Source organism: Elgaria multicarinata, chromosome 7, assembly GCF_023053635.1.
Source record: "Elgaria multicarinata webbii isolate HBS135686 ecotype San Diego chromosome 7, rElgMul1.1.pri, whole genome shotgun sequence".
In the NCBI taxonomy this organism is placed as follows: Eukaryota; Metazoa; Chordata; class Lepidosauria; order Squamata; family Anguidae; genus Elgaria; species Elgaria multicarinata.
This window is the reverse complement of record NC_086177.1, coordinates 82,662,257-82,689,216: the sequence shown is the minus strand read 5'-3', so window position 1 is coordinate 82,689,216 and position 26,960 is coordinate 82,662,257. Positions and strand designations below refer to the sequence as shown.

The following is a 26,960-nucleotide window of genomic DNA, read 5'->3' as shown; positions in this document are numbered from 1 at the left end:
TTTTGGAGTTCAGCACTTTAGAGTTCTGGCTGGCTCTGACTGAATCCCAGAATGGATTCACAGACCCACCAAAAGTGAAACCAACAGCCTGCGCTGGGTGATATATTTCGGCTGCAGTTGGCTACAGATTTTCTTCAGAGCTTTATGGGAGTCCAATGCTCCCCAGAATCGGCTTTTTCAAATATGATCAATAGTACAAACGCATGAAGAGGAGCAGTGCCTCTGAGAATGTACAGAGTGTAGTCTTTCGCATCCCACCGAATATCCATCACCAACCACTCCTTCAATCCACATTGGATTGCTGCCGGGAAAACTTTAAAAGGCAAATACACTGGGGCTTGCCTGTTGAATTGAGAAAGTCTGCACTAAAAGCACACAGACATTAATAGTGTGCAATGATATACATGTCAACTCAGAATTAAGTTGGGTTTAATGGGACTAACTTCTAGGTAAGTGCACATAGGATTGCAGCCTTTCTTTTTTTATCCTATTCACACACGATAGGTAAAACTTTGGGTATAGACTTGCAACCATAGACTGAGACGTAAGTCAGGATTTCAGTTTCGACATAATTTTTTTCCCTCGCGGGGAGAGAGAACCCGAAGTTGTGTATCCATACGGTGAGATGCCCCTTAGCCTTTTTATCTCTTTTTTCTCTGGAGGCTTTCCTGCCACAACCTTTTTATTTTAAGATACGCATGCGCACAACATTAGGCACCTCAAGAACTTCCGCCCTCGCTATCTGTAGGCGGCGCTCTCTCCGCCTGGACCTCCGCGGTGCGTCATCATGAGCCTGATTCCTAATAGCTTCCAAGAGCACTGATTCGGACAGTGCGCATGCGTGCAGGGGTGGTGGGTGGGGAAGAAGCCCTGTGTTGCTTTTGGGTTGCTGACCTGAGGGGGAAGAGAGCGCCTTGGAGGACGGAAAGGCCCGGCGGGCGGGGGAGCGGCAGCCTCCGTTCGCCTCCAACTCAGGATGTGGAAACTGGTTCCAGCAGCCGAGCCTGGGCCAGGTGAGAGGGGATGGGAGTGGGCGTGTTTGCGTCTGGTCTCGCTCTGGTTTAACACTTAATTGCTCTCCCGCCTTTGCGCGTTGGTTGGCGTAGCCTGGACTAATCCAGTTCGTTGGTCCCCGATGAGGAAATGGCAGTCGCCAATTCGTTACCGTTAGGGAAGCAGTGGGACAAACGGTGTAAGCGAAACCTCAAAGGCACGCACACGTCCGGGGGCGGGGTTCACACGTGATGTGTGACTTGCTGGTTTTCTTTACTGTTGATGACGTATGTACGTAGGCTACGTTAAAACACTTACACACCACAATGTGTTTTTCACAGTGGTGAAACACAACGGTGGTGTGGAATGGTACCACAGTCTGTGGTGCAAGACATCCCAGAGCGTGGGGGCTTGTCTATATGGCTTGTTTACCCCAACCTAAATGAGCATATTTGTGTTTTTAGGTTACATGACGCAGCTGTCCATTCGCCGCAGTGCCGGGCTTTAGCCGCGATAATGCGTATCTTCGCGTTCACGATTTACCGTCACTCTTAGATCACATCCGAGTTTGCACCGCTATGGCTATGTGTCTTTGGGGGAGTTAAATCGGATTTTGACATGTGGGTGGAGATTTCAGGGTAGGACAACGTGATTGGCCGAGTTCCCAATTTTGCACCAATCTGCTGCCTTGTTCGTTTGCGCTGATTTTAGTTTGAAGTCTCTCTCCGGAGCTCCGCAGAGAAAGCTTCTTAAAACAAATTTATTCCTGTATTTATATATTTATTGCAGTTCTGTACCGCCCAATATGAGAAGCTCTCTGGGCAGTTCACAAAAACAATGCGGGGGAAATGGGCAGCCAGACGAAGGAGACATGTTCTGCTGCCTCGTTCCTTTTCCTCTGTAGCCTCGTTCCTCCCCCCCCCCCTGGTTTGTGGAGGCTGTTTCCCCTCCCTCCCGTGCCCCCATCCTTCCTCATTCTTTGAATTTCTTTATGGGGAGCAATGATGAAGCTATGGGAACAGCTATGGGATTATGGCATACTCTCCCCAGTGCGTTCTACCTGCCGCCAACATTATCATCCTTTTGGCACCAGGTTAAGGCTGTCTTTACTGTCAGACATTTTACAGCATAAGATAAGGTTTTAACCAGTCCTGGGGTTTTTTTTTAATTGCGGATTGTTTTAAATTGTTTTTGCATGTAAATGGGTTTTATATTATATGTTACATTGTATTTTAAAAGTTTTACTCTTTCTTGGGCCACATTACATTAAATTTAATGAATGGCGTTTTGCCCCAAATAAAACAAGTAATGTACATCTCAAACAAAACCAAAAATCTAAATGGCAAGTTATGCCAGTATAAAATCACATCCTTCCAATTTGCTTCTTTTCTGTGTTTATACACAAAATTATTTAGTGAGCCCAACATTGGTAAATATTTGCCAGCTTTTGTTTTATGTTCCTTTCAAGTGTGAAGCTGTTGCTGCCTTGGGAACATTTACTACAAGACAGGAAATAAATAACCAACAAAATAGCTAAACCTCTCTCCTCTGATGTTGGGTTGAAAAAAGGGCAATTCAGCAACAATCCAGCAGTGACAGACATACCAATGCATGTAGTGAAATAACTGTGACTAATGCATATTCATATGATTTTCTTGAAGAGCTGAAATGTCAAATTCTAGTTCGTAGATAGCCTCGTTCAACTGCACTCTAAAATGTAAATGTCTAGGCTAATTTATTTAGGTGTTTTACCATTACATTTTATAACCCTGGAAGGTACTACTTTTGCCTTTTAAAGAAGATTTTAAATTAAAATGTTTTTTCAATTCCAGGACAGCCATATTGGCTTTTAGTTGGTGTGGAGTATGTTGTTGGACGTAAGAACTGTGCCATTTTAATTCAAGAAGATCAATCAATCAGCCGAAGTCATGCAGTTCTTTCAGTTAAACATCCGCAAATGAACCTTGTAAGTATGAATAACTCTTTTGCCAACTATAACCGCATCAAGTTGCAATACCTGGTAAAAGGCATAAATTACTCCTTCACTACTAGATTTCCAAACTCTGTGTGTGTGTGTATAACAGTTTACCAGAGCTACACAATTGTAAGCCTATGCGGCAGGGTCTTGCTATTTACTGCTTTACTCTGTACAGCACCATGTACACTGATGGTGCTATATAAATTAATAATAATAATAACCTAATTCATGAGACATGATTAACTCGTTTGTGGGGGGCACCATTTTGCATAGATTGTGGCAGCCAACATGTCTCAAAAAGCCCTGCAGGTGAATTAACCCATGGTGGCTTGTCTTGACTTGCAAACAGGCCAGATGGCTTTATGTGGAAGGTAATACTACACCTCCACTGTTGCCATGAGATCCGAAGCCTTAATTTCCATTTTCAACTAAATGTTCGAACTGGGACAAACTGGCTAATTTTAACTATAGTTTGTCCAAACAACTGCAATTTATGGTTTATGATGCTGACTTACTAAGATAAACCATAACTAAAATGAACCACAGTTTTAGGTTTGGACAATACAACAAACTGATTTGTCAGCTGAAAACTGAAGCAGCCATGCTAAACAAGCAGAAAGGGGGTGGGGACCAGACTTGTGCATGTCACATGAAATTATGATTTAGCTTTATGTTTGAACTTGGCCTCCTAGTTTAACAGGATTTTATTTTGAAAATGCTTTGCTTCACCATTTATATATCTAATGAATAAGGTGGTTGTCAGAGGACTAATGCTAGAAGCATAGAGAGACAAGTGTTGTTTGACATATCTGCTAGTAAAAGTCACAAAAGTGATGTATATAACACAGCATAAAATTTTAAAGGGAATTTTATGCTGTGCCATTAAAACAAAAACTTTTGGACTATTTGCAAGTAAAAGCAAAATCTTCATAGTAAATGCTGTGCAGCTGAAATCTGATTCACTTTAATGATTACTGCAGAATAACAGTCTGCTGTTGCATCCTTCTGAACTGTTACAGCAAGTTAATATTTTATGTGTAGATATAAGGGGGAATTCCTACATTGTTTCCTGAAAAGTAGATTTTTATTGATAGGGAAAAGATATTGAGCATTCAAAACTACATCACGTTCAACGTGTGATAATTCTCTTTTTACTGTACAGTAAAATTAAAGTGGCATAGCCAGCTTAAAATAATCTGGATAGCTGCTTTCAGTATTTGAAATGTTATGTTTTTAATGATCATTTTCAGAGTCAATCCTCCTCATTTCCTGAGTTAACATTAAAGGACACCTCTAAATATGGTACTTTTGTCAATGAAGAAAAACTGCCAAATGGTACTGCCAAAATATTGAAATCGGGTGACAGAGTCACTTTTGGAGTCTTTGAAAGCAAATATAGGTATGATTTATTTATTTATTTTATTACATTTATATACCGCCCCACAGCCAAAGCTCTCTGGGCGGTTTACAATTTGTGCTAAAAGAAAACTCATGAGTTTGAAAGTCATGGAGTATTTCTAAAGAAGAATTAAAAATGGAGAAAAAATTAATTGTTAATTGCTAATTGTAATTCTTAATTGATCATCTCTTTTATAATATAATTGGATAATTGAAGCTGCAATTGTATGCACGTTAACTCAGGAGTATGTCCCATTTACTTGGGTATAAGCCCTAATGAAGTTAGTGTTGCAGCCTTAGTAGGAAAGAAGTCCCTATAATCTCAGTCTGATGGTTAAATGGTACTTGAATTTCTTTATAATGGACCTTTGTTGTTAGTTTTTTGAGATCTTGTTTTGGTATATGAAATAGATAAAGAAAAAGTTGGGAGGTTTTCTCCCCATTGTGTTTTTAGATTTATATTACAAGTAGATACTCTTCACGTTTAAAGTACAGAACTCATACAATTTATTTGTGGAAAAGGCACCCTATGTGTATGCACTTTAAAGACTGTGATGTTAGTGATGACCACCAGCTTGGATGGTTTTAAAAGGGGATTAAACAAATTCATGAAGGTTAAAGCTATCAACAATTACTAGTCTGGATGGCTATATGTAATCTCCAGTAAGAGAGGTAGTATGGCTCTGAGTACCAGTTGCTGGGGAATGGAAGCAGCAGGGGGCTATTGCATTTATGTCCTATTTGTGGACTCCCTTTGGACAGCTGGTTGGTCACTGTGGAGACAGAATACTGGACTAGATATTTATTTATTTATTACATTTTTATACTGCCCAATAGCCGAAGCTCTGATATGCCTCTGGTCTGATCCAGCATGGCTTTTCTTATGTTCTTAATGCTTTTTTTTAATGTCTATTTGTATAAATTCAGAACTCCTTTTGTCAGTGGTAGACTATTCTACTTGCTGAATGGGGGCAGGGGCGGGGATAGTCAGACTCATCATGCAGTCCCTTATACCACCACCCCCAAAAAACTCAGAGGATTAGAGGACCCTCCAGGAGCGAGAAGGTAGTTTTGGCAGCTGCAGAGAGAGGGGAGAAATCAGTGAAGGTCTCCTTCCCACACTTTCCGCCTGCAGGAGCATTCTGAATGGGAACCCTTTTAGGAATAAAAACTCTGGATCCATATATATGTACTTCCAGACTAAATTAACTTTGAAATGTTTGTCTAGTAAGACTGTTTCTCCCCCCCCCCCCCATCTTTCCTCCAAAGTCCTTTTTTCCCCATACACTTTGCTTACCCATTGACAATGTTATTATCCATGTGGTCTTGGCTTTATTGAGTCCTCTCTTTCCTTGTGTCTTCATACTCAGTCTGTAACATTGTTAAAATATGTCTCTTTTTCTCTGTTCCTTCTGCAAGAAATCTACTCCATTCCTGCTCATCTCTTACCTACATCAATGCTATCTTTTTCTCCCTGGTCTCCCATTGCCTTAACTTGGTCTCTTCATGTCTATCCAGCACTGGGGTGCCAAAATCATTCACCTCTCTTATCACCCTGATCATGTGACACCTTTTCCTTAAATCCTTGCACTAGCTTCCAGTCAGCTCACAGATCCAGCAAAAACTCATTGTCCTTGCTTTCATAGCCCTCCATATTCCTGCCCCTACTTATCTCTCTCCCCCCCCCCCCATTTCCTGATACCACTGTTATGGGCACAAGTGTTCTGGCATTGTGAGACAGGGCACCCCAAATCAAGTGAGACTCTTATTGCAGCAAATCCCACTATAAAAGCTTAATAGTTACACTCTTCAGAAATCATATATCTTGTGGTAATTAGCTATACACTTCGTAATTCCAGAACATTCAAAAGCTAATAACTTTAACCATGTCTGAGATCCATTCAACTGGGTTTCCCCATTGCAATCTCTTCAGCTCAGAATACAGGACAAAGGGGTTGACAGATCCCTGGTGTAATCCATTCCAGGCAGTCCAAAACAAGGGTTCTAGAAAAAGACATAAACAAATTTACACATGTAGAGGTTTGGTCCAGCCTTGCAATCTGCATTGGAATCTCAACGGCCTATCAAACCCAAGCATCAAGACAGGTTCAAGAGTAAGTCCAGAGTAATCCCACACATACAGAGATTTCAGCAACCACAGCTTCTACTTGTATCTCAACACTACATGGGTCCAAATCCATAGCAAACAAGAATTCAAGGTCTATGAAAAGTATAGCAGTACTTTCATTGCAGGTTCTTAACAATACAAAGCTCAAGGAGACAAGAGTCTAGTTTGGATGGAGAGTCCATGTGAAGAGTGCCTCAAGAGGCTCAGATTGTAGTAAATCCAAGCAGAGAAGGTTTGGGACAATAAAGATGGGAATATTTCTAGTAAAGGCTCCCAGCCTGGTCATCAGCTTAAAAGAAAGGTGTAGCTATGACAGCTCTCTTCCTAAACAACTAACAGATGAGGGGATTTGGCCCATAAACAAGGCCCCTGCCCTAACAGGGCATCTCCATTTTGCCCTTCAGAGGTGATGTTTCAATCTGTGTGACACCTCCTAAACTCCCCACCTATTATTATTATTATTATTATTATTTATTTATTTATATAGCACCATCAATGTACATGGTGCTGTACAGAGTAAAACAGTAAATAGCAAGACCCTGCCGCATAGGCTTACATTCTAGTAAAATCATAATAAAACAATAAGGAGGGGAAGAGAATGCACCAAACAGGCACAGGGTAGGGTAAAACTAGCAGTATAAAGTCAGAACAAAATCAAGTTTTAAAAGCTGTAGGAAAAAGAAAAGTTTTTAGCTGAGCTTTAAAAGCTGCGATTGAACTTGTAGTTCGCAAATGTTCTGGAAGAGCGTTCCAGGCGTAAGGGGCAGCAGAAGAAAATGGACGAAGCCGAGCAAGGGAAGTAGAGACCCTTGGGCAGGTGAGAAACATGGCATCAGAGGAGCGAAGAGCACGAGCGGGGCAATAGTGTGAGATGAGAGAGGAGAGATAGGAAGGAGCTAGACAATGAAAAGCTTTGTAGGTCAACAGGAGAAGTTTATATTGGATTCTGAAGTGAATTGGAAGCCAATGAAGAGATTTCAGAAGTGGAGTTACATGGTCAGAGCGGCGAGTCAAGAAGATGATCTTAGCAGCAGAGTGGTGAACAGAAACCAAAGGACTGATGTAACCTGTTGTGTTAGGTTCTCAGAGAGAAACTGTAAGCTTTGTTCCCTGCAAAGGCTGATGCTAGCAGCATCTTAACTCCCACCTCCTTTCTTCTGAGAACACTGACAGATAAGGTCACATTGATTCTGACATTTCACAGGTTGAAAAGGGCCAAACTTTTCCGGACTAATTCGTCAGATTCTGGCTAGTAACTATAAAACCCACTGCAGTGTTGGAGCTGGGCCACAACAGCCACTGATCTTCACTTCTGCAACTATACTGCTTTCTACTGTTTGACAATCTCATGCAACTAACTAAGCCTAAGCACATTCAACTGAAGTAAACACATACCTCTTGCCTGTTTATTTCTGCCTCCTTTTCCTTTTTCCCCCTTGTGTTGAATGTTTATTTATTTGTTACATTTATATACCGCCCCATAGCCGAAGCTCTCTGGGCGGTTTACAAAAGTTAAAAGCTGTAAACATTGTAAAGATTGTAAGCTCCTGTCTTCTAGTATTTTGTAAAGTCCTATGCACACTGATGGTGCTATATAAATATTAATATTTTAATTGTATTTTCAGAGTAAAATATGAGCCTTTGGTTGTGTGCTCTTCATGCTTAGATGTTTCACAGAAAAGGGCTTTAAATCAAAATATTCTGCAACTGGGAGGTCACGTAGTGAATGAGTGGAAAGAAGAATGTACTCATCTTGTTATGGTCACAGTCAAAGTTACTGTGAAGGTAAGTTTTTTGTGTGGGTACTTTTATGCAAACATAACATGGATTTTTCTGAATGGTTTATTACAAGAAATTGTCTCTTGTAGTAAGTGTAGCAACTTTTCTGTGATCCTTCTCCGTGGATTCACTTCAATATTTGATTTGAAAATCAAAGCTTCCTAACAGCAGGCACTGGAGTATTGTAACTTCTTTTTGTGAGGCATCAGGGTTTGGGTTCTGTGTAGGGACAGGTGTCTTGCAGTGCAATCTCATACAAGTCCCGTATATGGGGTTCACTTGTAGATGTGGGCATAGGATTGCATCCTTAACCAGCGAAATAGCCTATTACACAAGTAGCCATTGCGGAGTGGAGTAAGAAAGGAGGAGAGGAGAAATCTAATGGTTTTAGCATACCAGGAGCTGCCACAGACAGGTGTTATAATGAACAATTTGATAGATAATTGGGATGAAACTAGGATACAGAAGGATAAAATATTGCAAATGTTTGAATTATAAAGAGATAATGAATTACTGTAATAAGTAGTTTCAAGTGTAAGAATGAGATGAAAAGTCAGGTTGAATTGGGTCAGCAAGGAAGCTGGGGAGAAGTGTTGAAGAGCACATGAGTAAAGGAGATAAGTACTTCAGAACTGGGAAGAAGTTGGGAGAACTTGGGGAGACTACAGACAATGTGGTATTGGGAGAGTTATGCTGCTGATTAGATGAAATAATAAAGCAGTGAGAATGGTACTCGTACAATAGTAGTAAATAGTAGTAAAAATGTAATAAATAAATAAAAATAAAATGTGTATTAAAATACTTTTATACTGCAGTACTTGCTCCTGCAGAGCCTCTGTTTAAGAGAATACGAGCAACCAATAAATGGCGGGGGATGGGGGCGTATTAAGGGTATGAAAAGTGAAATAAGACCAGACGGAGAGCACTGATTTTGTACTATTGTGAATTACGATAGTAATTTTCTGCTTTATTTGTAGACAATATGTGCATTGGTTTGTGGTCGACCAATTATGAAGCCAGAATATTTTGCTGAATTAATAAAAGCCATTCAGGCGAAGCAACAATTACCAATACCTGAAAGGTAATGAGCTATAAGATAAGTCCTTTAAACACCTACAGTGTGATAGCTATATTTTGGGCTATGACATTCTACTATGTAGCACATGCCAATACTACATAAGGTTCATAAAAACTTCCGAAATATGCTGTGCTTGGATATAACCATTGTATTCAAGTCATGCATGTTCACCAAGATGTATAAACCGTGTGTTGTAGGTGTCTATGCTGCAGTGAAATTTAATTTATCAACTTAGATAATATCAAATGTTATTACATATTAAATACATTTTAATGCATACAAAAATTATGTTTTGACTGTAGCAGAAACTCACTTGTAAAATGCTGCTGCTGTTCTTGATCCTTTAAGAAAGGGCATAAGGAACTACCTTCTGCTGTATATTTCTGGCCCGGGGGGGTGGGGGGCTATATATTGAAGAGTAACAGTTCATACAGCGTCTCCTTCTCAACGTGGATAACAATAGAACATCAAAATATAATTTAAAGCAATGCCAGTGATAATAATGTCCCTGGCAGAAGTGATAATTGCAACAGATTATTACAGGGCTTCAGTTTGCTGGCTGATACACAGGGGGAAAGGCCTTCCTCACTTGTTACGAATCATGGACATACAGGCATTTAAAGAACCAGCATCTTGAATTTTAGCCAGAAACAATCTGGAAGTCAGTAGAAGTCAGCTCTTGAAAAACTGGAACTATAATATCTTGGTGACTAACACCTTGGCAGATTTGTACTGGCCGTTTTCCACTGCAGGGTTAAGATGTGCCAAACACCTATAGAATTCAGTGGAATACTGAATGCTCTTGGAGTTTCCCATTGTCATGGCTGGTGTTCCCAGCTGGCATAGCTGTCCCAAACCCTTGTCAGATGCGGGATTGAAATAGGCAGTTTATTCATACCAGGAGCTGTTCAGCCAGTCTATTCCTTTGCGCAAAAAAGGAAGGTTACATGTTAATCTGTAATTTCCCAAATCGGGAGACCTAGGGAATGATTCTTAACAATGGATTTAACTATTGCCTCTTTCAGACTTGGTGGAACAAAGTCTTCCCTCAGTGAAGCTGCTTAAATACAGTTAAATAATAAATATAATCTGTTATGTGTGTGCTACCACTGAGATTTGTCTATGTGAGTTCTTCAGAAACTGCAAGGTATCCTCTGATGTTTTAAGAACTGTATCTGATTCATTTTCACAGGTTGCTATAGAGATCTCTATGGTAATATATTCAAAGTGGTGCTTCTACTCTTGGGATTATGTACATTAACAAAACATGGCTTTTAAATGAAATTACATAATTAATGCTTGCTTCAGTAAAATAACATTCTCCAGAATACAACTCAATTTCCAGTTTGAGATGAAGTTGTTCTTAGTTCATTCATCAGCAGAAAAAAAACCTCTTATTTTTTTTAAAAACAGGGTGGGCAAAGCATGGGTAGGTCATATAAAAAGACAACTGTAGTGTTGTTTTTTAAGACTTTTGGTAATATCTAGAACACATTATAAATATAGTAGTTGTCTTTGCAGTCGTCGATAGCTTATTTTAACAACTTGCACTGAGCAAAGAGGAAGTGCTGGACTGAAATGTAGGGAACACTCATGGGCCTTACGTTCAGTAATGCCTACCTGTAACACATGACCCCCAGTGGGATGGGGAGAAGAAGCTGGGTTTTATTGCTGAGCCCATATGCAGGGGGCTCATGACCTAAGATTTCATAATATAAATGTATTAAGCAAAATAGATATTGGTTACAAGATATCCAAACTAAGGAAAGGGGTGGGTGGGGTGGAATCACCTTCTCCTTGCTGTGCAGTTGTAAACATGCCTATAATAGTAAGAAATTCATTTCATGTCTTCCAATGATTTTATTTTAAGCAACATAGAAATGGAAGCCTGCTAATAGCACTTCAAAATGCAAGTTACATTTTTATTGCTGTCTCCTCCATTTGCAGATTTTATCCTCCGATTGATGAGCCAAGCATTAAGAGTGAAAAATTAGATCTGGCCATCTGTCCTCAAAGAAAAAACATCTTCAGAGGAAAAACATTTGTTTTTCTGACTGCTAAGCAGGTAACTGGCCAGACAAAAATTGTTTCAGGATAATTTATAGAGGTTAAAGCCGAGATTAATTTTGCTCATTATCTCTCTTCGCTCATTATGTAGAAGCTCCATGTGAATAATGAGAAGTGGGGCTGTGGGGCTGGCCTGCCCACAGATGACCACAGAGGGCATTCACTTGTTCACAGGGACCCCTGATTAATGGGGAACCCATATAGGCCACCCACTCATGTGGAGATGCCCCATGACAAATGTCCATTCTCAGAAATGGACAAGGAAGTAGAGCCAGGATGGGCATGACGTTGTGGGTGGGCCAGCAGTATGATCCCGCTACCTGTTGTTTGGGTAGAGCCCCTGCATGTGTTTGACATAGAAAGCAGGCTATTGATAGCCTTGATTGATGCATATTAAAATGGATGGGAAGCCATGTTTAATCTGTGTTCCTTCTGAAGGTAGATAATTAATCTGATTCCTTACACAGAATTTGTAATCCAAATGAAGAGTTCCTGCACTCATCAGAACTTGACCTTTCAGTCAATCTTGTACTCTTAATTTATTTAGAGTCACCTGATGAGGTGCATTCATACCAACCAAGGCAAATGGACATACAGGTTTAAAAGTGAGTAGAAAACTGACTGAAAGACCACTGTCTGAAGGGCTTGTTCTCTTTCCTCCATGAGCAGGGAGATCAGAAGTGGGTGTTGGGCTTGCACCCTTCTTTCCACGTCTTTTCCCATTCCCATTATTGTGTGTGCAATGCAGTGCTGAAATTAGGTGATTCCGCATTCATTAGACTGCAGAAGCCCTCTAACTATTTTACCTATTTAGAACAAGGAGTCCAAAATGCAAGATTTTATATGGTAGGTTAACTTTGTAGAAATATAATGTGATAAAATAGAGAGAAGAAAACTTTGAAATAATTAACAATCACTCTTGTAATATTTTCTGTGTGTAATTTTTATTTGTTCAGCGTTGGGGAGCCCTCACTATGGTTCCTTTGCTTTTTAAATTCTGAAATGATATGTATATTTATACAATTAGAGAAAGATGCCATATTAATGTAAGCTCTGTTGTAGTTTTTAATTGTATTGGCTTTGTATTTAATTTTAGCATGCAAAACTGAGGCCAGCAATTAAACTTGGAGGAGGAGAAGCAAAGCTGATGACCGAAGAAGCAGAGGATGTTGCTTCTTTAATAGCATCTGATGTTTGTGTCATTGAAGTAGAATTAACAAACTTTCAAGCATCGGTTTCTGACTCGGAGAGGAAATGGATTGATATAATCACAGCTGCCTTACAAAGGTGTGGTAGTATTGTCTTTGACCAAAATATGATTGTTGAGATCTTAGTAACTGGATACTATTCTTTGGAGGAAAGAGCTGCAAAATCATTAAGGATACAATAATTCAAATAGGGGCTGAATCATAAGTATGCAAACTCAAATGTCCTGTGACAGTGCTGTGAAAATGGCAATTTCAGGTCTTCCACAGCTCCATGTTCCAGATATTCCTCAACCATCATAAGGTTGGAATTGCCGTTTGGTGTTCTCATGCTCCCCTCTATTAAATCTAATGAACAATTGACTACTTGTTTTATTTATTTCATTTCATTTTTATACCACCCCATAGCCAAAGCTCTGAGTGGTTTACAATTATGATGTATTATGTATTTATTCCCATAGCTTTTGGGGTCAATTCTACCCTTATTGGAAAAGTAACCCATGCTTTGTTGCTGGGTTAACCGCTTGGTTGTTTAGCCCCTGGTCTGGGTGTAGACTGCACGATCTGCAATCAACAAAGGAGCTAATCATGACTTGTAGGGTAAAAACATCTGCTCATCGCTGTTTGTCACCCATTGGATGGGTTGTCATAATATGCAAAGAGGCCCATTGTTTTAAAACTAACAGCCTACAATTCTGTGAGCATCCCCAAAAGTATCTAGGTCTAGACTTGATTAAAATCTAGGAAAATAACCACCTGTCTGAGATGTCAAGTGGCAGCCTCAAAACTGGTAGGGCCTGATACTGCTAACACCAAGAGAAGAGCAGGTGTCATCACTGTAGGAGATATGATGACAGAAAATCACTGCAACAATATCATTCATGTAACCATTTTGCCTGTCCGACTCAAGCAGTTGCGAAGTGTGGTAATTGTGCATAGGCTTCTTGCCATGGTTTCAAGTTCTGTGAAATTTGTTCTTACAGGTAATTTATTATTTATTATTATTTATTAATTACATTTCTATACCGCCCAATAGCCGGAGCTCTCTGGGCGGTTCACAAAAATTAAAAACATTCAAAGTATAAAACCATAATATAAAATACAATATAAGAGCTCAACCAGATAAAAACAGCAGCAGTGCAAAATTACAAATTTAAAACACCAAGTTAGAATTTATTTATTCACAACTCCTGATTATTTCACTGTTAGAATTATATAACTGTTATATGTGAGTTATGTACATGTATAACATAATACGTTTTTTTTTTTTTTTTTTTTAATGGTGGGGTCTGTTACATGTTTTATATTGCAGGGTATTATTGATCCCCTTCTACTTAAAAAGGAAAGTTCTCAATGAAAATGTGTTTTCCCCCTAACAAATGGTGTCATGTATTTTATTTTGATGGCTTTCTTGGGCTACATTTGACCCACAAAGCAGATTGAGGCAGTAAAACAGTTTTTGTTGATTGAGGGTTAAGCAGTTTGGGAATGGTGCCTAAAATACACAGATGGGAGCTCCTCGGTATTCTGGATACAAGACTTGTGGGCAGGAAATAGCACGATTTAATAGAACTAAGTGTTTCACTGGCAGATTCCCTTGGGCCTATCTACGTAGCTAGCACATAAAGGCTGCAATTCAGGAGGACTTGTGCGTTCCTGTGTACATTTCACGTCAAGCTGCAGTAGGAAGGAATGACCCGAGAAGACCCAGTGTGCTGCTTGTGTGCTGCTCCCTGAGTTCTGGCTGCGAGGTTTTGCATCTGTCACTTTGATGTAACTTTTAAAAACAATTTTTCTGAGAATAATGTTCGGTGAATGATTTTCAGTTGTTTTTCTGATTGTATTTTATTTCTAATAGGAAGAAATATAGGACAATTTCAGAGGCAGAAATTGGGTTAGCAGTTATCTTTGCATCTACAAAAAGATACTGTAATCCTGAAGCTTTAATTGACGCAGGTAAAAAAAAGTCTTTATTGCATCTTACCTCTGTGATCTTTAGTTTCAGGGACTGCATTCAGAAGATAGCTCTAAAGATGGTACATGTTGTGTAAAGTGCTTCTTTATAGGATAATGCAACCATATGAACTTTTATCATAAGAGTCCTGCTACATCAGAGCAAAGGTCCATCTATTCCAGCATTCTGCTCACATAGCGGCCAACCAGCTGCCTGTGGGAAACCCACAATTAGGACATGAGTTCATAGTACCGTCCTGTGTTCCTGGTCATGTTCTCCAGCAGTGTATCCAAAATCTAAGACAACTACAAGATTGATTTAGATTTTATGTTGTGCCTAGGAACAGTGATGAAAAAAATAGTATGCGTGTTTTTTAAATCCAAACGTTCATTCTTCCTTGATGTTTTTAAGCTGCAGATGTAAAACCTGCTTATTCAACATCAATTGTTCGAGGACCAAGCCTTTCTCAGAGTGCAGTCGTAGATGAAACTGTAATGCCTGCCATCGTAGGCGACATCACTGCATATGTAGCTGACACAGAAATGGACCAACTGATGGACACATGGTAAATTATTGTTGGGATCTCTTTTGAATTGGTGTTTATAAAAATGATTTCATGAACATGCTACTGTCAGTATGACTATGATGCCTTTATTTTCAAATGGAACTTTCCATTGAGGTCCAGGAAGTGGATGGACAGATTCTTCAGCTTCCTACTAAAGCCAGATACATCCTGGTGATGGGAATACACTACGGAACCTGCCTGCTCTTCTCGAACTATTTTGTAAACATAGATTGTAGAATTTTTCAATCAGTAATTTATTTATTTATGGCAATATCTGGGCACAGATTTATATCTGTCACTCTTTAGTAATAAGCTGTACTGGCACTGCTTTTTTGAGAATATTTACCTGAGGAACTTAAGTATAAGCAAGACTGTATGTCCTTTCTTTTAGTAGAATGTTCTGTGCCAAAGTAACCCTAATTTATGCACGTCAAAAGATGTGCATAAATTCCATAAACATTTGCATATATATCTTTTTGCTTGGATTATTTATTCTGCTTTTGCTAGTTATAGGGAAGGATACCGAAGACTCATTGTGTGACCAGTGGAAAATCCTCCAAAGATATAATGAGGCAGTAGTAGTCATGTTAACATTCAAAAATGGAAGCTGAGATTCTCAGGGTACTGATCTAGCAGAGGCTACAATGGCAGCGGTTGGGCTGCATCCGTTTGATGCAGGAAGGTGGGGTGTGACTGATGAAATAACTAGAACTGCTTTGTTGTGACCAGCTTTGAGTTTATTGTGCACAGAAAAGTAGCATACAAATAAAGTGACTGCAGGTGTAATCCTGTGAATGTTTAGTCAAAAAAGCCCCACAACTCCCAGCGTTCCCCAGCTAGCCATTGTGATTGGGGAATGCTGGAAGTTGTAGGACTTTACTCTGTCTAAACATGTGTTGGATTATACCCTAAAGTGTGTTTATATAAAATGTCAACCTTGTGGATTTATTGTTGTATATTAAAATTCTGTATGTAGGCTGCCATATCTAAAAACATTAGCTAGACTTGTTCATTGCAACTGGTTAACTTTAATATATCAATCCTATGCATGTTTGCTGAGGTGTAAATAAGTCTAGGTTTAGTATATTCCCAAGATAAGAGTGTGTGTGATTTCAGCTCCAATTTTAAAATAATAGTTTGAAGGTAAGGATCTGTAATGATACAGTTTGGGGCTGCTTTAAATTACTGTTGTTGTTGCTGTTGCTGCTAGTTGTGTTTTATTCATACGGACAGGAGCTAGCATTTTAAAATTAGTTTATTTGCTCATCAAAGTTGTAGTAGATGCAAATCAAAATATGCAACTGAGTCATGTATACATGGGCCTGGGTATGCTTTGCAATTCCTCAAAACTACAGGTGGCCACTAGTTTAGCTTTTTCCACTGCCCCTATGCCAGATGATAGCAGAGGAAATGTTAATTTCCCGAGTCTCGGTTAAAAAACCCTTCACAATTCTAGGTATCAGCCACATTTTTTAAGATGCCAGGATAATCAGAAGTCTGCGATGTTTCTCACACGTTTATGGATGGCTATATAATGGGCATGTGTCCTCCTGGTACTGCTATTTGTTATTAACTTAGTATATCCTGCTGACTCTGGTACTTTTTTTCCTGACTATACAGTATGGAATTAACAGGAGAGAAGAAAAATAAAGAAACTCATGTAAGGGATCGAAGAAGAAAAACCAATCAATATGATATAACTACCGTAATGGAGACTCCAGCAGAAACTGGCACTGTAAACTTAGGGGAAGCATTGCCAAGCGTGGACAGAAGGACTGGGATTGACCAAAATAACCTATCATTCTCTCCCTCTAAAATGTTCGGGCATAACAGAAGCAGAGAGAGAGATTCACAGCAACAAACAAATTCAATTAAAAATTACTTCCAGACAGCTACTAAAAAAAGGTATGTTCACATAAATCTCCTACACTTGGTAATATGTCAAATAACTATTATTCACCACTTCCCCGTTTTAAGTTTTGTAAATCTATTTATGGAATAATACACTTAGCTCTCAAAGATCTAGGGTTCTTCAAATATTCCAGCTTCATAGGAACTGAAAATATGGGCAATCTTCATTTGAAATCCTGATAACATATGAGCGCTCAAAAGCTATGATCAGATATTGTTGTAGAGCTAATGAGCTTCCTGCAAGTTTGCTTAATGAAAGATTGTACATGATAAAGCCTTTGAGATTAGTGAAACTAACATACACTGTTAAATGCTTGCCCCATTTTATTTCTAGTACCATTTGGTTTATATTTGAGTGTGACCAGTGGCTTGGATACAGACTCAAAGCTTCATCACACCAGCATTATGCTGTGCAATCACTGTGAATTGTATACGAAGGACTCTGAAGTTTTCTACCTTATAATGTGCTTTTACTGTGAAGTGCTCCGATCTGTCCTGCTATGAATCCGCTGCTTCCCTAAAAGATGCACCGAAAATAGAATCTTTGAAGAAACGACTCTTCTTACTCCCCCACAGTCCCAAGGCTAATTTTAACATACTTCTTTGTCCTTCTCCGAGTGGCCACTGGAGACACAGAAGGATGATTTTTAAACTTCAAATTAAACAAACCCAACAACAACAACGATGATAGCTTAATGCTGTGGGGATAATTTGAGGGAGACGGGTACGTGGGATGAAGCTATAAGTCATAACTAACTTGTCTCATTGATTTTAGTGGGACTAAGGCATGGCTTAGTCTGGACTCAACTGAAAGATTCATATTAACTTATCAATTTTAGAAGTGAACATGCGTGTGTTTGTGCTCTATTTATCTAAAGAGAGAAATGCCTTTTTTCTGTCCTAAGAGAAAGGAGCGAGGTTGGAGAAACGTCAGTATCTAAATATGCAAAGACAGAGGAGAAGTCATCACAGGTTTCCAGTCTCACTCAGCCTGTAACTTCCCTATGTGAAAACAATGGTGCAGAAAGAACTCAAAAGAGACAGGGTGTCTTGGACCAGAAAACAAATGAGCCATATATAGACACAAGTAGAAAGTCTAAAATAGAAACTACTAAAATGGAGAAAACTGCAACTGAAAGTATTCCTGATAGAAAGTCCACATCAAAAAAGAGAAAAGAATTGGATGACTCATTAGAAGATGAAGCTTCATTGGAGCTTGTCTTTAGCCAAGAGCTCGATTGGGAAGAGGATATAAGAGATGATGGTGAAGAAAGTGCTCAGGGTGCAAAGAAGAAAAGGAAACTGGAAAATAAAGACAGGACATCAGCAGGCATGGAGGCCCAGAGACATTTGGTACGTGGCTTTGGGTTGTCATTTTGTTTTTGTTTCCGTCTTTTTTCCTTTTGCTCTAATATACATGTTGTGTCCTTCAAATTGCAACAGAACCACGTGTGTGTGCAGAACCATACATGTGCTGCACCTCCCAATATTAGGTTGTTATCATAATGTTGAAATAAATATTTGAACTGATATCAGGGATGGAAAGAAACATTGAATAATGCATACCATTTTACAGATGGGATGACAGCATGAGTATATCTGTATTCAGAATTATTGCGTTTTAGAGGGTGAGCTTTATAAAGCTGCTCCTCAGATTGATAAAAACTTTTTTAAAAAAGAGCTATTGCTTGACAGTCTTGGTTAAAAAAAGAAAAGTGAGCTACTCCTAATTGAATACAGGAAGGAGTATTCGATTTGGATAAGGGGTTCACACCTCCTATGTCTAAACACTTGATTCAGTTGCATAGATGTGATTTTAAATAGGGCCAGTGCATTGCTGGATTAAAAATACTCAATGAATTGTCAGCAGCGGTCAAGTATTTTGTTAGTTGAACTACTACAAAAGGTTTTTCTGCACAAGAGCATTCTTGGCATCATGTTATTTAACAATGGAACCCAAGGAAAATGTTTTGTCAAAATGCACTGGTAGATAGGGAAGGAAGATATGTATTTACAAAAATTAAAATAGAATGTTGAGCTGCTGTTTTGTCTCAGTTTCCACTAATTTTAAAAGGTTTGACTTCCTTGGCTTCTTTTTGGAGGTATCATGTCTACTTCATGGAAGAAATGTATGGGACCAGGTTTTTATTCTTTTTATAATATTTATGTGGAAGTGCAGTGATTAGTATATCTAACAATTCCAAACAAAAATACTCCAGTGCACAATTTCAAGCATTTAAGTTCTGTAAAAATAACGAGCTATAGTGTGCCTGTCCCTCTGCTTGATTCTGGTTCCATATCTAAAACATTTTATTGAAACAAATGATCTGGGCCTCTTTGTATTGTGTCATAATTATTTCCCTGAATAACTTCCCAGTATTATCTTAGACTTCTTTGTGTAAACTTTGTACTTTATTGTGTTGTCAAAATAAATCAGCCAGAAAATTACAGTAATGTTAAAGTTTTTCATTAATGAAAATTAGCACTCCTGTTTTATGCTTTAAGGGTGCAATCCTATGGGTTGCCCCTTTGATGATCATGACCCAATGCAGGATGGGAGGATCAGCATCAATCTTTGCATTTCCATTCTCCCACCCTGCATTTTTTTACTAGATCAGCTTTTCTGCTGGACTAGCTGGGGTGCTTTGGAGGGGGAGAAAAAGAGGCTGAAGAGGCCTCAGGATAACTCATATCCTGGCCTCTCCAATCGTCCTCTCTCCCCACGCACCAGAACATCTCCTTCTGTAGTTGATTTCCTGATCTTGGATTGCAGCCAGTGTGGTTCTTCCTGCACTAGCGGAAGGTGGTCAGAGCTCTGATTCCTCCCTTCAAGGTCGGAGCGCTGTCTCTCACCTCGGCTCAGGAAATTAAAATTATCCTACGACCTCTCAGATGCTGTCTAGGAGCCATAGGATTGCACCCTAAAGCTCTTAAGGTATCTCACTTGGGAAGCCAAGAACAAATTATGTTTTAGCATGCTATAACCATAAATAAATTACTCTGCATAGAAGGGTTCTTCCTCTTGGTTTCTCTCTCTAGTATAGGAAGTACCACATACTTTGACTATTCCTCAAATAAAGAGGAAATAAACATATGCTCCCTTGAGAGATGCTAGAATCAACAGATGCTAGCGTTAATTCAGTCATATTCTAGCCATATAATCCGACTGTGTAGACTATTTTGTTTTACATATTTGCACACCTCTCCATGTTTTTTTGTCAAACAGCAAGAAAATGAGCAATCACTTCCAGCTTTGAACCAGAAACAAGAGACAAAAGAAGAACCACCAGAATCCGTAAGAAATTTAGCATTTTTAAAAAATTACTGAAAGTAAAACAACTTTAAAGGGAACATTGCAACTTATTTGTTAGCAATATTTTTCTTTTCCCCTTTCCCTTTCATGTCGCTCTTGCAATTACACAGACTGTCACAATGTGATTATCCTATTAGACTGAGAAGCCCAACTGGAGAAGTAGATCTATTTTTATGTTTCGTTTTGAAAGACAACAATAAGAAGATTTAAACAAATAGTGTTGTTGTTGTCGTTGTAGTACACAAAGAGAATAAATGACTTGAGGGTATAAAATGAATAAATTGTTGCAGATTTATGAAATGACTATAGGGTGTTGCAGGTCATATTAGTTTTCCCTGAGGAAACAAATTTAGTTAAAATATTTTGGAAATGTCTTAGAAAATAGTCTCAGAAAATAGGTAAGTTAGTATTACCATCTTAAAGTTGAAGAATCAATGTGGCTCAATTGTAACTGAGAAAGTTTGCTAGAATGACCTCTGTAATTGTGCTCTCATTCTTTTTCCCCATCCTGATTAAGAATCCTGATAAATTTGCAAGTGACTCTACCAGTCTACCCAGCAGACTTTTGCTGACTGAATTTAGATCATTGGTTGTTAGTCAGCCAAGGAAAGATGGTCGTTCTGCTGCTAAAACAGATTATGGGCAACTGAAAAACTTCAAAAAATTTAAAAAGGTTGGTATGTGTTCTCAGCTGTCATGAGAGTACGTTCTTTGAATATGAATAAATTATAAAAATGTTTGCTAAATCAGCTATTCTTCCTGTGTGCGTGTGTTTAAATCTAAAGATGTGCTGTACTGCCTCTGATTTCAGAGGCAGCTGTGATAGTTTGTTTCAAGAAAAACAACAGTGTCTTGTGGCACTTTTAAATAATTAAAATGCTCCAAGGCTCTCTGTTTTTAGTTGAACCTCAACAATGCAAGTAATGGATTGACGTGCCAACCAGCTAACCAAGTTTCTGCTGCTAACTATAATGAATCTTAAATTCATAACAGAATTTAGCATGGCTGTGCAAGGGTAAATGAGTGATCTGGAGAGGGGAGGGAATCAAAGGTAGGATCCCTTTTGTTTGCCAACTAAATCTGTTCTTAAAGATTTTGCTGCCAGGCTCCAGTAAGAGCAGACTTCAATACGCTGATAACCCTTCTGAATATGATGGTTTTTAAATACTTGAAACATGCTAATGCTCTTCAGAGGGTCGGGGGGGGGGGCTTCCTTAACAGTGGGGGCTGTGTCATGTGGGTCTTCACTGTGAGGGGGGGAATAGCCCAGTTGTGTTGAGCAAAGGCGGCTGACAAGTTGGAGAGTGTTTTGGGGGAGGAGAGGAAGTTGTGCAAGCTACCTTCCACTCATGGAACTTTGGATACAATCTGAAAAGAGTTTGTCCTTAAAATATACATATTCTGTTTGACAGGTAGATTATCCTGGAGCCGGACAGCTTCCACATATTATTGGGGGATCAGATCTGATTGCTCATCATGCTAGAAAGAATTCTGAGATGGAAGAATGGTTGAGGCAAGAAATGGAGGTAAGAACACTAAACAATTGTTAAAGCAACTATTACATTATTTTCCTCTTTAAAACATGTCCCTTTTTTGCAGTACAGAACTGAGTTTGCCTATTTTCTTTATGTATCTTGCCCCTAGTAATAGCTTTTTAATGCTTTAATACCCGTTGGTTCAGTTCAGATAATCCTCCAAAGTAGGTCTTGAAGGATTGTGAATGGTTGGTTGCAGACCTTGGCTTATGCATTCTCTTCTTACTGTCCCCTGTCCTTTGTGCGCGAGTGCAGTGCAATTTAGATTAGCAGTAGTATTGCATTGGATACTGCTGAATGGTTTGCCCCCAAATTATAATCGCTTCCTCTCTTACATAAAAGACACGGAAAGATTAGGAGGTGAGCTCAGGAACCTGATGTTGCCACTGTTTTTTTCCCTAAAGACAAACCATGTCTTTGCTTTGCCCCTATGGCTCAATGTAGATTTTGTGTTGTGTCTGAATAACCATTGGCTGATCAATTATAAAATAGTGTGTTTCATACTGAATTAAAAGTCTCTGTGCGTGCGTGCGTGTGTGTGTGTGTGAGAGAGAGAGAGAGAAAGAGAGAACATTTTATACTGTGGTCCCAGAATTTTGCCATGAAGTTTGCAAAATAAAAATGAAAAAGAAGACCTTAATTCTAGGATATTGAATATGCAGTTATGAGAATTGTGCTTTTGTGCCCCTAAAGCTTTTTTTTAAAAAAAAATAACATAAATGCTGTTCACATTGTGGCCTCTTTATGTAAAATAAGTTGCCTAGATTTAGTTGTAGGATGTTTTAACATTTATTTTGGGCCATGCATCTGCCTATGTTCCATAGGCACAAAATTCAAAATACTTAACATATCTGCTTACATGTTATTTTTTTAATTGCTAGCCTTTGGGCAGAAAGGCTTGGAAAGATGTTTGCCCTGTTCAGAAGACACCTTAAACCATGGCTTTAACCATGGTGATGGTTAAAGCCATGGTTTAAGGTGTCTTCTGATCAGGGCCGTTAGCTTGTAGCTCATTGAAGGCTTAAAGCTAAGGTACAAGTGAACTGAGTGATTGTGAGGGTTGCTTTCACATGTTTTATTGTAAGCTGCTTTGGAGTATTTTCAAGTAGAAAAGCAGCATATAAATGCATAAAATAAAATAGTGTTTCAAATATAAATAAATCAAGAAGAGAAGATACAAGGTTAAAGGCAGTATAACACACATCCACTCAGTGTATAAGACAGTGTGGCATCTTCACCTTGCGCACCGTTTTCCAGGCTTTCTTAATATTGCTTATTGTGATGTTCTTCTGTAGATATGTATAATGGGCAGGGATCCTCCAGGAAGTCATGTATGTAGTCTCCAGTGCTGGCACACTTCGCAGTCCATTGGGTGCAGTGGAGCCAAGTCACAGTCATAACCATAAACTATGGCCTAATCTACACCAAGCAGGATATTCAACTATGAAAGTGGTATATTACAGGCAGGAGCCACACTACTGCTCTATAGCTGTATTGAAGTGCACTGACAACTGTTGGGGCCTTTTGACACATAACATATACCGCTTTCATACTGCTATATCCTGCTTGGTGTGGCTCCTGCCTTTTATATGCCACTTTCGTAGTGCAATATCCTGCTTGGTGTAGATTAGGCCTATGAGTCAGTGTTTCTTACTTTAGGTAGACGGGGGGCTGCAGAAGTTATGGGAGATTATGGAAAATCAGGCAGAGACGGCTTGCAACCTGCATGATTTTCTGACTCTCTCCATATCCCAAGCCTTTCCTTAGGACTCCAGACCTTCAAGAAAGACTTTTGGAGAAGCACATGGGCTGCAGTAAATGGGGGATGGGTAATTCCCCTTGTGCTTGCACAGAATTAGAATAATGTTTATTTATATATGAATTAGTGCAACCATTTAATGTTGGTATGGAGAATTTCATCCTTGGTAGAGGCTCTTAAAGAAACGTTTTATTTTTCTAGGAACAGAGTCGCTATGCAAGAGAGGAGTCACTTGCAGATGACCTCTTCAGGTGAGGGCATTATTTTCAGTAATGGATTTGCAGGCCTTTTATTTTGTGAGGTAATGCATCAGTATTCTTCTGCCGGGTTTGGTCTAACTGCACAATCTTCCTTCCCCACAAATACAAAACTACAGGAGTGATATAGGCAGCTTGTAAATATATAACTAAATTCACCAAATTCATAGCTGGCTCTTCAGTGCAGACCAAAACCATGTCTAAGAAGAGAGCCTTCTGCCCCATCCATGAATCTGGGAGGAATGCCCTATATTTTTCCTTTCACTAGTCACTAATCCCTTAATTTTTGCTGCCGTTTGCAAACTTACCTTGATGTTGGGTGACTATGGACAGTGAGACTTAGGCCACATGGTGGCGATTCTTGCACTCCTCAAAAATCTGGAGATTTGGTAAGGCTTGGTTTGCTGTCTGGCAATAGGCTGGCTACTTAGGTGGAAACCCATTCTGTTCAGAGAGTGTAAAAGTGGTCACCATAAAGGAAATTGTCATGCTATTCCATCCTGAATTGTGCATGGGCAGTGGACACAGAATCCAGCTTGGAGAAGATTAGGTCAAGGCAGTTTAATCAGCAACAAAATATGTTTGAATGTTGGCTACACATCTCCAGCCTTCACTATTTGACCTAAAATTCCTTATGGCGACCGAACTGTAATAGGACCCGTGTAAAGTACAAATTTGGGTTGTGTTTTTTAAGAACCATCTCTGTAAGGACTGGATGGTAAGTGTGATCTTCATTAGCTGCTTGCTTTTCTTAGAAATAGATTCCTTCTGGGTTAATAAATGCAATGAACTAAGCAGCAGAATATATCTTGCAGGCATTTATCCTGTGTTACAGAATCAACTGTATAATCTTTATTTACAATATAACTGATAGCATGTTCACAAAAATAACATCTTTGCATAATGGAACCTTTGTTAGAATTACAGCTTGTACTGTTACTTTAAATGCATTCAGCCTGGTTGCAAGAAGATTTTTCAGCTTTATTTTACATCCTATTTTAATTAATTTGCAAACATATACAGTTTAGACAGCTTTCTGCCTAAGGTTTTCCTCCTTGAAAATCATTCAAAACTCTTAAAGGGGAAATTCTTGTATACCCAAGTCAATTTGTGAAACACATATTGCTCTACCAAGCTAATAGCCGAAGCTCTCTGATTTGAGATTCAGTGTCTCCTTTATAATTGTGGGGATGAGGAGCATGTGAACTGTGCATGAATCATTTCCACTTTTACTTAATTCCCCATTCCTGCAGTGTTTTCTGATGTGTGAACCTGGAAACTATAATTTCTGTGTTAAATCACCTAGGAATTGCCACTAACATGAGTGACTGGCCTAAAATAACCCATTTAGCTTCATGGATATGTAACAATTTGAACCTGCTTCTCCTCAATTCTAGTCTAGTACTCACTGTACCTTCATACTGGCTCTTTTAATACTTGTGGGTTTTGTAATTTTCTTGCTGTTTTATTCTTACTGTTAGCCACTTTGAGGGTTATATTTAAAATAAATAAGGCAGCTTAGTCCATGTGAATGTACTTCCCATTTGACTTTGGATTTTTAAATCATGCTTTTATATACTTTTATTTTCCTTTCCTTGCTTTACAGGTATGATCCCCGTATAAAAAGAAGATAGTTGTGCCTTGAACTAAATGTATAGCAGAAGAAAATCTTCCCTTACCTGTATGCAGCATCAAAATGTTAACTTCACATTGATCATATCTCCTAAAAACCTGATTTTCATGTTGAAGAAAGGACATTTCTGTCTTCAACACTTAATACTACTTCAAAGTAGTTACAACTAGTGATGGATCCAAAAATTATCAAACCACAATTTGTTAGAGTAATCCAGGCAGTTTTTGTAATGCTCACCTCAGTATGAAAAAAGCATTGACATTGAAGCCAAAGAGCCCCTGGCCCTTCACTTATCCCCAAACACACATCTTCAAGCCCCTTCCTATAGTCTTACTTTTTTCTTTTTCTTTTTGCTGTTGTGGCAGTAGAGGCCTATATTCCAGATCCAAGGCATTGTGGGAAATGTAGTTTTCTGACCTATGTCTGTGGCACTGGGAAAATGAAATTATCCATCATCGTTATTATTATTATTATTATCATTATTATTATTATCATTATTATTATTGTTAGTAGTAGTATCCCGCCTTTTGCCCAATACTGGGCTTCAGGGCGGCCTTACAAAATTTAAAACATACATTTTAAACCTAGGGAAAGAAATGTACAAAAATAAATAAAAAAATAAAACATGTACATAGAATAAAACAGTAACACCCTGCCACATAGGCTTACATTCTAATAAAATCATAATAGAACAATAAGAGAGGGAAGAGAATGCACCAAATAGGTACAGGGGACAATAAAACTAACAGTGTGAAAGTAAAAACAAATTCAAGTTCTAAAAGCTGTAGAAAAAAGAAAAGCTTTCAATTGAGCTTTAAAAACAGATTAGAGAGGGAAGGGGGAGGCCATCCTCATTTTCCATGCCATCACTCTGCTGTCAGAGCAGTAAGAAAGTTAAGAGTAAGTGGGGGGGGGATGGGAGGAGGTAGGCAAGTGGGTGTAGTGGGGGTCATTGGATGCCCATGGAAAGGTCAGACCCAGTGACGTCAGGGATGGTATGGGATACCAAATAGGCCTGGAATGGTATTTGAAAAAGCCCAGCTCTGTTTTCAGAGATTTGCAATAACAGTTTGGTTGGGGGAAGGGTGGTTAATGCCAATTCTGAGCTTGGTTTCCCATCACTAAATACAGCACATAATTTAAAACCCTTTTCAAGCTACATTTTAGGAGCATTATTACTATTTCCAAGCCTTTGTTTTTATAATAGGAAGTCAGTGGAAGGTCACACTTTCTTTTTAAAAGGGCTCTTGTTTTACTGTTTTTAAGAATGAAGACTACCAATGTTTTTTTAAAATGATGATATGGAATTTGTAGCATGGATCCAGTACTGCTGATTTCTGTATCATTTTTCACCACTCAAATTAGCTTTGGTCATTTTAGTAAATTATACTTTATTATGCTCTAGAA

General features: G+C 38.9%; 1 protein-coding gene across 1 annotated transcript; it reads left to right on the top strand.

The window, feature by feature from the left end:
- Window positions 1–886: 886 nt before the first annotated feature.
- On the top strand, window positions 887–26,960 carry NBN (nibrin). The gene is made up of 16 exons (XM_063130916.1): window positions 887–1,013; window positions 2,826–2,959; window positions 4,222–4,370; window positions 8,123–8,282; window positions 9,254–9,357; window positions 11,302–11,419; window positions 12,518–12,708; window positions 14,485–14,582; window positions 14,992–15,145; window positions 16,766–17,050; window positions 17,962–18,409; window positions 20,283–20,351; window positions 20,887–21,042; window positions 21,782–21,895; window positions 23,865–23,914; window positions 25,527–26,960. Exons 1-16 carry the CDS (start codon window positions 977–979, stop codon window positions 25,552–25,554), a joined length of 2,295 nt encoding a protein of 764 aa, XP_062986986.1. The 5' UTR covers window positions 887–976; the 3' UTR covers window positions 25,555–26,960.

Coding starts and splice junctions, on each gene's coding strand:
- NBN (XM_063130916.1), top strand. CDS start 977: ATGTGGAAACTGGTTCCAGCAGCCGAGCCTGGGCCAG. Junction 12,709..14,484: donor ATCACAGCTGCCTTACAAAG/GTGTGGTAGTAT, acceptor TATTTCTAATAG/GAAGAAATATAGGACAATTT. Junction 17,051..17,961: donor CAGACAGCTACTAAAAAAAG/GTATGTTCACAT, acceptor TTCTGTCCTAAG/AGAAAGGAGCGAGGTTGGAG.